This window comes from Cupressus sempervirens, chromosome 10, assembly GCF_028749045.1.
Source record: "Cupressus sempervirens isolate cs-2001-9-10 chromosome 10, ASM2874904v1, whole genome shotgun sequence".
NCBI lineage: Eukaryota > Viridiplantae > Streptophyta > Pinopsida > Cupressales > Cupressaceae > Cupressus > Cupressus sempervirens.
In genome coordinates this window covers 190,582,129-190,594,268 of record NC_143127.1, presented here as the reverse complement: position 1 = coordinate 190,594,268, position 12,140 = coordinate 190,582,129, and the positions used below count along the sequence as shown (strand labels likewise).

The 12,140-nt window shown below is 34.4% G+C and overlaps 1 protein-coding gene across 1 annotated transcript in view; it reads right to left on the bottom strand.

Annotated features, from left to right (window-relative positions):
- RRP41L (3'-5'-exoribonuclease family protein) overlaps window positions 1–11,417 on the bottom strand; it is a 64,452-nt gene extending 53,035 nt beyond the window's left edge. Inside the window, exon 1 of the mRNA XM_089803938.1 lies at window positions 10,973–11,417. Coding sequence (XP_089660064.1) covers window positions 10,973–11,102 — 130 coding nt within the window. The 5' untranslated portion in view covers window positions 11,103–11,417. The remainder of the gene's footprint in view (window positions 1–10,972) is intronic.
- Between the last annotated feature and the right edge of the window lie 723 nt (window positions 11,418–12,140).

Genomic DNA, 12,140 nt, shown 5'->3' with positions numbered 1-12,140 from the left:
CTCAAATTTAGGAACTTTCTCAAAAAATAGGAATTATGCCAAAAACATCCAGATGATCCTAGAAGCCAGCTAGTGTTTCTATGTTGACTCCCACTTTATCCCTAAAAAATAGGAATTCCTCCTAAAATCGAGGAGAGTACCAAAAAGTGACCGAACCGACTCTATGAATCCAAAATGCCATCATAGCCCCCTAAGAGGATTTCCTATCCATCACATTGGCCTACAAGACCCTGCTAATAGGCCAATCGTACTAGCTAGTAGTTAGTACTGACACTATAGGAGTAGCAAATATTGGTACATTACATTGTAAGATTATGTTATGTGGCACAAAAGCAGCCAAGCAGCAATGGAAGCCAAACATGAGAACTTGTGTTCCATGTCACACAAATATAGCCTAATTGGAGACCACTTGTGCAACAATGTGCAAGACCTTGACATGAATGTGAACAATGTTACAATATTACGCATAGGTGTATGAGTATCGCTTTATTTTTTAACAATACTCAGTGCACTAATGAAGTTACTAAAGAGGATGTGTGTGGCTACACTTGGATCATTCATCCCAGTAAGAGCCATGGTCCCCTACAATGGCCACGTCCACTTTTTTTTTAAATGCCAATATAAAACACAACATAAACTTGCAATGATTGGACATACTACTGGCATAAAGTCCTGATTATAGATTACAATGCTGATGTATGTGGAGGCTTACTCACAATAATTACAAATATCATGCATCCAAACAACCCAAAAATTGAAGTTTGAGGTAAACAACTGCAGGTTTACCCAAAATAATTACAAATGTTATCCATCCGAACAACCTAGCATTTGATGTTTGAGTTAATCAATTGCAAGTGTAACATCCACTTTTCCCGAGTCTTAACTAACAACTAGCATATCAAAGAAATTCAGTTATTACTTTATATTCATAGGAAGACAATTATATCAGTTATGTTTGTGTGAATGAGATTAATGGTTACAATCAGTTAAACGAAAAATTTCATAACTAACAATTGAAGACATCATTAATGATTTTAACACGGAATTTAAAATCTACATACCTTACGCTTCAACACTGAACTTCGTCTAGGGATGCATCTGCAAAACCCGAGTTAATCCATAAATATAGTTTAGGAACAATTAGCTATACCACTTTATCATTAGGGCATCACATACCACTATATCATCTCTTCTCCTTCCATTGCTAACTATGGCAATAACATTCAGTTACGAAAATATGCTCATATTCATTATTCAAATAAATGGAAGACTGAAATAACAATCCATTAGATAAACCTATCTCTTGCATATAGATATATTCCATCTTCGGTTGGAAGATCAACCAATCTAACTAGCTGCCAATTACATTGACGAGAAGAGTTGCTTTAATTTTAGGAAATAACAAGAACGATGACATAAATCAATCCATCTTATCTTCTATTTGAATAAACATCATAAAAGTAAAATACCTGTTACCAATAAATGTTTGAATGCTTGACTTATCTTTGTCTAATGCACATCCTGACATCTTGTGGAGAGAGGAAACATTGCCCGGGGCTTAACCTCCCAAACCACGGACCTTAAACTTATCCCCACACTTTCTCTAACTAGAAAGGCCCTCCCTACCCGGAATAGACATGGGACACCTTTTTCAGCTACTAAGCATCCTAGTAATAATTCCACCACTCGACTCGACAACAGAGTATATGAATTGGACAACATGAGCTATTGAATGGTTGTTTAAAAGTAATAAAAATTATTATATCAAATCTGATTTGTTTTCTTGTTCTTGCAGAACTTTCTTCCACCTCTTCACCCTCTTTCTTGGCCATCCAGTCAGTGAGTCTTGGGTGTCTAATCTCAGAGGATATCAACTCATTTGCTGAAAATCAGTTGATTGGAAAAATAATATAAAATCAGCACTGTCACAATACAGTTCTCAAGACTCGAGAACTTCACTTAAGGAACTTCAGAGAATTAAAACTTGAATCTGGAAAACCAACTGAAACAAAGAGGTAATCTTAGCATGACATGTGTATTTGGTTCAGATTTAACATGGTGAGATAGCTTCATTGAATGTGGTATTCGATATCACAGTAAGGCATCGATACTTAGAAATCAGTGATACTATCCTTGTATCTATACTATCGAATGCATAACATATACCAAATAAGATTTGGGGAAGCTGATCACTTAACCTGATCAACGAAAGATATGGAGCTGTGCTTAGCTCCAAACAACCAGCTCTTGAAATTTGAGTTTTCAATATGCAGAGCTCAAAATCAAAGAACATTCAATGACGAAATCAATAACCCGGATTCATCTTCAATGCCAATCACAAAAATAAGGAAAGAGAAGAAATGAGGGAACGGAGGTAGAGCTATAGAATTCGGGGTTGGTTCTCAAACTTGTTTTGAGCAAGAAGACATACGGAAATAATATAGAGGCTTGGAAGAAGCCGCAGCTCTTGATAGCAGTTATAAAAAAGGATAGTCGGCTTCTTGGTTCAACAGTCTTTAAAAAGAGATGCCAAGTGTACTTCTCATCTCTTATAGAGACTTATAAATATGAGGAAAGAATTTGAAGGTTTCCTAAACAAAAGACTTCATATCTTCTCAAGGTATATATTTATGTATACGTATATTAATAGATATGAGCTTGTATAATTTAATACTATGGTGGCACCATACTTTTATACCTATGTGCATATACATATATATGTATTATTCAAAAATATCAGAAGGTCAACATAAACCATTAGTGGTATGTATTTTGATTATGTTAAAATGCTTAATGTTTTATTGATTGTCCAACTAGCTCATGTGTGTCCAATGTATATATCATGTTATGTAGTCGCTACGTCCTCAACCATGGTGATTCAAGACTCATACCCATTTGCCCAGTGATGGTGATGCCCCTGTGCCCAATTCTTTTTCTGACCATGCTTCCACCCCTTTGATGTGCTCCCTACAAGGAAATTCTCCACAGTTAAATCATAGTAACATAACAAGTTATTAATCATAAATGATCATAACGGCTAACCGCCTTTTCAATTCCCATGCATTCATGATAAATAACCAACTATTCAAAATAGCTTTAAAATATCATCATAACAATTAACTTGAATGTCATCTTCATATGAAATTATAACGATTAACCATCTTATCATTTCACATGATTATAACAAATTTTAACTGTCAACTGACTTCATGTGAAACCTCAACGGCTATATGAACATTTTTAATTGGGATGTAAAATACCATTCCCCTTGTGTTTCATCGTCCTCGATGAACTTGAAATTGTAATGAACATTATAAAGGAGCATTTAAAATTGGGCCAAAAATTGGGATATAACAGCAGGTTTACCCAAAATAATTACCAAGTATCACCCATCCATACAACCCAGTAATTGAAGAACAATGTGGTACCTTGAAAGGATGGAATAGTTAGGCATCTGGGACAAGCCTGATATGTATTGATAGATGAGATGCCACGGGAATGTTAATTACATGTTTGCTAAGCTACTGTGATCAATCAGATTGAAATCTCCCCTAATGAAACTCCATGTACACTGTAAAAGAATCTACAAAATATATTCAACACTCCCTAGAATGTTATACACTGAATTTCATCACCCAACAGTGCAAAACCCACTTCAAATCATCAAGAAAGGATTGAACAATAGGCTGATTGCTGTTTTTAGACAAAAGCAAGTCCAATTATACTAACACCATCATAAGTCCTTGATAAAGCAAATCTCAAGCCAAATGATGCCCAGCCTGAAAAGCAAAGATTCCCAACTGCTTTTTACACACTCCAATACAACATTAGCCAATGAGGTCGCATGTCTACATCAATCAACTTGTGAAACTGATATATATTCATTAGTGCTGTTATTCACTACCCAGCAGCAAATAAACACTGAAAAATCATGCCCTAGCAATATCAAACTCCAGTGAAGGGAATATAGTCACGAGTCATGACCATCTCTTCAATCAAGATCCAAGTACTTTGTAATGACACTAGAAGGGTTGGATATGGATGGAGGAGAAAGCAAAAAGGAATGGAGCATGTGATTCAAGGAAGGATTAATGAAGGAATGGGAAGAAGGAAGGACTCTTTCAAAGAATAGAAATTAAGGTTGTACACTTCTAAAGGGTACCAATTGTGAAAGGTTGTGACTCTTTCAAAGGGCAGAAATTATGAAGGGTTGTACTATTTCAAAGGGTAGCAAATGTGAAAGGTTTCGTCTCCTGCCAAAGGGCAGAGCTGATGAAGAGAAGTGACCTCTCACTTTTATTAGAAGATATAAAGGAAAGAAGGTTTAATTTGAGGAGATAATGCAAGAGAGATCAATTTGGCAATAAATTTATTACTCTCAAAAAGCAACAATGGAGGGTGGTAACTCAAGTCTAATGCAACATGATGACCCTTTCACCAATGGATTATAAAAGGGATTATTCCAATTATTCAAGGATCACTTGTCAATAGTCCCTCATGAATCCACAGAAGAAAACATTTCAAAGGAACATTGACCCGCATAAGTGAGAAAACAATACTCAGCAATAGATCAAAGAAGACAAGGAACTCAATCAAGCAAGAGAGAAAAATCTGATTTCAAACTTGAGAAGAGAGAAAGTCAGCAGCACTGTGTCCCCCATCAAGTATGCCAACCCCTTGGTGGGGCCAAGAGATAGAATGACTAGGTATTCATTCCGTGCTCTTAGGCTTGATTGGAAGGTAGAAATACATGATAAGGAGGCAGCAGCACTGAGTCCCCCATCAAGTACATCAACCCTAGGTGGGGCCAAGAGGCCAAATGACTAGGTGTTTGTTTGTGCTCTTGGACTTGATTGGAAGGGACAGGCTCCCGACACCTTATATGATTCTCTCCCGACACCTTATATGATTCTCTAAGGCATTCCATAGTTTGGATTGGTAGTTAGGGAAAGCCTTTGACTGAAACCCATCATGCTCTCAAGCAATAAGGGGATGAATAAGGAAAAATGGATAGAAGGTGCAAATTGTTACATCCCAAATTTTGACCTAATTTAAATTTATTATAGCCGTTGAATTGAATGGATTTTTTTTCCTAATCATGTGAAAAGGATAGTTAAATATATCTGTTGTATTCATTATTGTTTAATTGTTTAATTATGATGGTTGTTATCCATTATTTGTCATATGATAATAATAGTTAGCAGTTGCTTGGTTTCAAAATTATGGTTAATGATTAAATTCCTTTGCTTAAAACATTATTATGGATTTATCATGGAACTTGTTATTATCGTGGAAAATGTTGCACGGGTGATTGCAGGAGAAGATTGAATGGGGAGAAGCATTGCTAAACGGGATCAACGAAATGGGGTATTGTCCTAGTCCACTTATTTGGTCAATAGGTATGACCTCTAACTATCTTGGTAAGGATAGCAAGGTACAATCATTTGGACATGCATAAGCTATTAGATAAACACTAATGATTTTAACTTAATTAAAATACATACCTTTATCGAATTATGGTTGACATTTTCCTCATTTCATTGTAACATATTTATGTACGTGCACATAGATATAGAAATAAAGGTGACACCATAATATCATTTTTGTGCAAAATTCTATCTAATACATACATTTAAATACATGTACAAGATGATAAAATAATCTTCCAAATAAAGCATGTAATTATATATACATAACATAAGATAAAACCTTGGATAAAACATATAATATGATGCCATCTTATAAATACATCTATATGCAAGTAGATAAATATATTACAAATTATCCTTGATTTATAACCTTCAAATTCTTTTCCTTATTTATTCAATTCTTTACTAGAAACCGAATTGCGCACTTGGTATATTATATCGGCGTCCAAGAAGGCAAGACATTCTTTAAGAGTTACAGCTTCTTGAAAGCCTGGAGATATCGAATGCCTCTTTATATTTGGGAGTTGTGAGAAACCGAGGACATGAATTCATTTCTTCTCCCCATTCTATTTTCCAACTTATCTCTGCAATAATTGTCACATCCTTACCTTCTCTTTTGACCTCTGTTGAAAGTCGTGATTATTAATCACTTAGAGCTGTGCATTCGGAATTTCTCCTGTGGAAGAACTGGATTGTTAGTGCCCAGCCAAGGCTCTTCCTTCTTTCAACAACCAGGTTATGTGGTCGACCTTCCATAATCGATTGATACGTATATATATATATATATATATATATATATATATATATATATATATTATTTTTTTTTTTTTTTATTTTTTTTTTTTTTTTTCCTTATCAATTTATTACTGCAGTCGTACTTTCAGCAGTAAGGTATATTTCCACAAAATACTGAACTTCATCTTGTTTGGTGTCACTGAATAGTTTCTTAGTAAGCCAGTTATTCCCTTGCTAAGCCGAGATCATTTGTTCATGACAAGTCTATACATCTTTTTACTGTTGTATGAAAAAATTGAATTGTAATGCTGCAAGTCATAAGATTATTTTCCTCAAGTTATAAAAGCTGATTATATACTGGAACATGTAATTTCCATACACTAGTTGAGTATCAACAGAATGTGTTAGTTTACTTTGAGATATAAACACCAGGGACTTACCTGGCTGGATGGCCAAGGAAGTGGTGAAGAGGTGATAAAGAAATCTGCAATAACATGGAAATAGAATCAGATACAACAATTATATATTATTTTTAAAAAAGGAAAATCATTTAATAGCTCATGCATTTTTTATTGTTCCCATGTTGTCAAGTCGAGCAGTGGTGATCGGGTAATTGAACCCAACCAAAAAACCTTGGCCAAGGTCGTTAAAGGGCATGTTTGCCTTCATAAGATCACTTGATCTCAGTAGTGCCAGTTATTCAGACATGTTGGTCCATAACTATGCGGACATTCTAAACACCGAAAATGCTCAGGTGGCAGGACTAGTAGTACCCCAAGCCCGATCCCGAGGTAGGAAGGGTCTTTCTTCTCAAAAGATTGTGTGGGGATAGAGATGGTCCGAGGTTGGGAGGTTAAGCCTAAGTCAATGCTTCTCCTCTTACCGAAAGCCAAGGCTTGCACAACTAGTTAAAGAACCACCAATTACTTCCTGTATGTTTTCTTCTTTCAAATCTTGTTATGCTTTATATTCCTCTTGTAATTGATCATATATTTACTTGACTATATGCAACGGAAGATAGGAAATCGCTATTTCAATTACTTCAGTTAATCGTTATTTCAGTACTTTAGTTAATCATTATTTCAATTACTTTAGTTAATTGTAATTTTAGTACTTCAGTTAATCGTTATTTCAGTTACTTCAGTTAATCGTTATTCAGTTACTTCAGTTAATCGTTATTTCAGTTACTTCATTTAATCGTTATTCCAGTTATTTCAATTGAATGGTTATCTCAATGAATCGTTAGCAGTTAAATCAATTATTGTCTCATGAAAAAGATTTAAGAATGTTTTGTCTCAAAAGTTGGTTGAAGAAGACTCTTTCATTTCTATGTAAAACCAGATATAGTTCTTCTTTATTTTGTTATGAAAATCCGTTTGTTACATAGATATAAGCATCCCACTAGGTAGGCTGCCCCATGCTATATATCCACATGTGCCTACAACATAGGGTCAAGAGGGTGAGTGCCCGTTCTAGGGCTTGATGTGAATATTGCTTCTAACCAATCCTACCATGCTCCTTCATTCAAAATCTTTTGTGATGGGACCTATCTAATGAACTATGATAATTACATGTATTTATGGTTATACGAATGATTACTAACCCTAATGAAGCTAAATGATCTTATGAATTATATTTCAAGTATTATCAAGCATGGTAGTAAGATCTCAACCAGACTTATCTTGATAAAGGTGTTTTGTTAGTAGAGGTATAAAAACTAATTATATTACATTATTTGGCAAAAGCCTATAACACAACACTAACTTGTGAGCCTCTTACGTAGGAGGTCTTGAGTTTGAGTCTACTCACTAAACACATAATAATAATTAATTACAATAAATAATAATAATTAATCTAGGCTTCCGCACATTACCTATCAAAAGAAAAACTAATTTTAGTTGCACTTGTAGTTCTAGGGCAAGATCCAGGATCCTCTCAAAAAGGGGACATTACACAACCTCGTCTAATTCATCACCAAATTTATCTATAACAAGGAATTGAGAAGATATAGGACATATCGACCTCCAAAGCCCAATTCTTAGTCCATTTCCTTGTAACTTTAAAAGGTTATAGAAAGTTTATGTTTATAAAAAGGTAAATGGAAATTATTAAAAAAATTGTTATTAACACACACACACACTAGCAATTGTAGAAATTTGAAGTCTTTGTCCTTCGCATTTTTTAATCATAAATTAAAGTTTATTCCAAGTATACATGCTACCAATAATTATTTTATGTTATTAATTCTCCTAGGTGTGATGCAATAGCTCTTTTAGGCATCCATTCCTATGTGGCAGATTCTCTATATTATTAGAGAAGCTTGTGTAAATCTCAATTTAAATTGGATGAATTTTTGCTAGTTGCAAAATTGAAAATTAATTTTAAGATATTATCTTGGTTTTGTACATTATGTTGCATGGCTCCAAAAGAATAAATCTTCAAATTCATTCCACTCTGGATGGTGGAATTTCTAGTGTTGTGGTCCTAAGATTTTTTCCTTTTTTGTATTTAAATAGTTACCTTTCATGTTTTCTAGTTAAGAACATACCCAAAAAATACAAGTGTTTATCATAAGAGAACTTTTCATCTCTAATATTCAATGTAAAGTTCTTAGGTAATACTCGTCTTTCCAATTGTTGGTTCGCTTGCTATTACTCACTGGATGTTTCAAGGTTAACTTCAAATAAAAAAATCCATCACAAACTTGTTAACCAACATTACTACACACACCCCATCAATCAAATCCTAAGTAACCAATCCTAATTCTAGATAGGATTCAGACTGCAGGATTCAGCGAAAAAAATGGGACAGATTCTGGTACTGTAGGTACTGTATGTATGTAGATTCATACATGTAACATGTTAATGCTCATTCATCATTGGTTCAAACTTCAAGCATATAATAATTAGTTAGAAGCGTGATTCTCATAAAACAATAAATCCATAATTGCCAATATATGATTATATCATATTCATACTTTGCAAAAGTCTCAAAATATCATTACATGATAAAAGCACAAATGGTGAAAAATGCTCAAGAGATGAATGAATGACCATCAAATGACCAGATATATGTTTTTTAGTTTTGAAATAAAAGAAAACATTGGCATGTCTGGCCTATTTTTGGGCACCCACATGCCTGGATTCTTGCGGATTCCTCCACATTCCAATTTAGAATCCGGGTGGAATTTAAGATGAATCAGGATTCAGAACATACCAGAATCAGAATCCAATGCATATCAGAGGAATCTGGAAATGTAGATCAAATCCTAATCAAATCAGCACCCACCATGGATGGGGCGTTCTATCAAAGGCTATTGATGGAACAAAGAATGCACACCCTAGGATCATATTCAATCAAGAATCATCATTACTTCAATTTATATTGTGCCTCACACCTTCCGAGCCAATCCACCAATACACATAATTCAGTACGCACCAAACAAATAAGATCAAAACACATAAATCATGGGCAATTGCAATTAACAAGTAAATGAGATGATAGTACAAATGCACAAGAAAAGGCAATTGCAATGGTTTTGATTGCACATTAAACTTTCAAACCAAGAACACATACAAAGACAACAAAGAAGGAAATTTCACATGGAGGCAATATACTTTTGTTGCTGGATCCTCTTCTCATGAGCACACTAGATTTAATTTAATCGTTCTTGGCAAAATTAGTTCAACCAAGCAACAATCATGTAACTAAACTGTAAGATAGGTTACAAGTTGAAGAGATAGAAGCCTTGGAGATTGAACGGGGCACAATACAGCAACATAATTAAGATTCTTAGATTGGATGTAAACACAAAACTATGAAGTCAGATGCAAGAACTATACAAATGTTTGCAGGTGTTGTGTTTCATGCATTGAACACTAATTGCAAGTGATTATACCTGCAATTAGAATACCATTTTCTAGGCTTCACATATACCTATCTTTTTGGGGCTTATTTTTACACTTCAAAGACAAATACATACAACACACAAACAATTTGAAAATGACTCGTAAATCAAAGATTCAAACCGCATTTACATAACAGGTATTGCAAAAAAAAATTATTCTTCCCAAGGTTTTCCACACGAACTCCATACACATCTTCTGTACTGTGTCAATGCCGTGTTAATGAAATGCTACTATGCTAATGACGTATGTGCAATCAAATTTAAAGGCAGTTAGCATTTCAAGCCTTGTAGCGATATATTTACAGCAAGATCACAAAATTATCTTTGTGAAGCAAAGGTCATACATCATTTTGTTCTCTCATTTGGCAGTAACCCTATATTTATAGGTTTGCCTTTTAACTTTGATAAGAAACCCCCTATGAAAACACAGAGATTGCATCAACAACTGACAAAATTCATGTTTTTATTTAATTTAAAATGGTGATGGTTAACCTAGACGGTAGTTTAGAAACCCTGAACAAATAATAGCTTCTTCGCAATAACTCTCGCGAATTTCTTGTCTTTGCGGCAGTGATTGAAAATGATAACTTTTCAAAATTATTCCAAAAGGATATAATGTAATGGATACAAAGTGCGGTCTACGACTTTGACCCAAATTCAAATGCTACGCCCCGCAAAAAAAAAGACCACTTATAATTGCACTGAGAATGTGGCAAGTTTGTGATGTAACAATTTTCTAAATCAAAGTGCAACTGCTGTTTACAGAACATAAGAAAATATAATTCACGCGTATTCCCCGCACACAAGATTTATCAGGCACCTCGAGAAAATGTGTGACAAAATGGTTCGTCGTTTCACTGATTCCGGTTTTAAGCAAAATTTGGCAGTGAAAAATACTTACAAGCAAGCCTGCACTCGAGTAATTGGCGACCATCGGTGCGGACACCATCCTCTACAAGGCGTTCCTGAGATTTTGTGCGCTCTGCTGGACCGATGTTGTACGTCGATATCGTTCCAGGCTTACCGGCCATATTCAATTGTTATCAGATTGATGAACAGATTTGCACTATATCAGCCTAAAACCCTTGTAAAACCTTGGCGATGCTTCTCAAAAATTTGGGCTCTATTTTAATGTTGCAACTTGCAGGGCCTTTTGTTAGGGGGCAATTCAAGTCATTTCATCTGGAGAAAGCTAGATATTTCCCTATATTCAATTGGAAACATATTTTCATTCTGATTCGACTTTTTGGCCCATGAATTAAATACATCGGAACTGTAACGAGAAACCAAAAAGTTTTTCTTGGATATGTGCCTAGACTAATTTTGAATCAATCTCTCTGATCAATACCCAAAAAAACACAAATTTGAAGATATATTGTAGGGTTATCCAAATTATTGAGGCTAATTAATTTATCATTATTAAAATTTTAGATATTTTAAAGTAATTAATATTTGATAGTTTGAATTAATACATTCTAAAAGAGCTTACCAACTCAATAGATGAAGATTTTCCTATATCAAGTCTATTAACAAATGTAATCAAGGACAATAAATCTCTCAAAAACGAGGCTCACAAACATATGTGTGACCTATATGATGATGATGATGATGGAAATTTGATTCCTATAGTGCATTTTGAAAGATTGAAGTATTCTCGTGTATGATCCAAATATATTTTAAATGTAATGTGTGTTTAAATATCATGACATAGCAACCAGTTCACTTGTGTCGTGACATAGCAACCAATTCACTTGTGTTGTGTGTGGGGAAAAATTGGAGGATACAATTAATTTATTTCTTTAAAGTCCCTTTGCTCAACAATGCGGGCATTACATGTTACCAAAACATGAATTATCCTTGCCTCTTCCTTTTACAATATGAGATCTCTATCATCGTGACCATTATTGTACAAGGATTTATTTATTCATGTATCTAGCATATTATACTAGTTGTAGTAGTCTCGCTTATATGGTTGAAATGTAACAAATGTATACTCAAGGAAAAAAAACCTATTCAAAATGTGGAAGCAATGGTGGAAAAATCAACCTCAAAACATGGAAAGATATTTC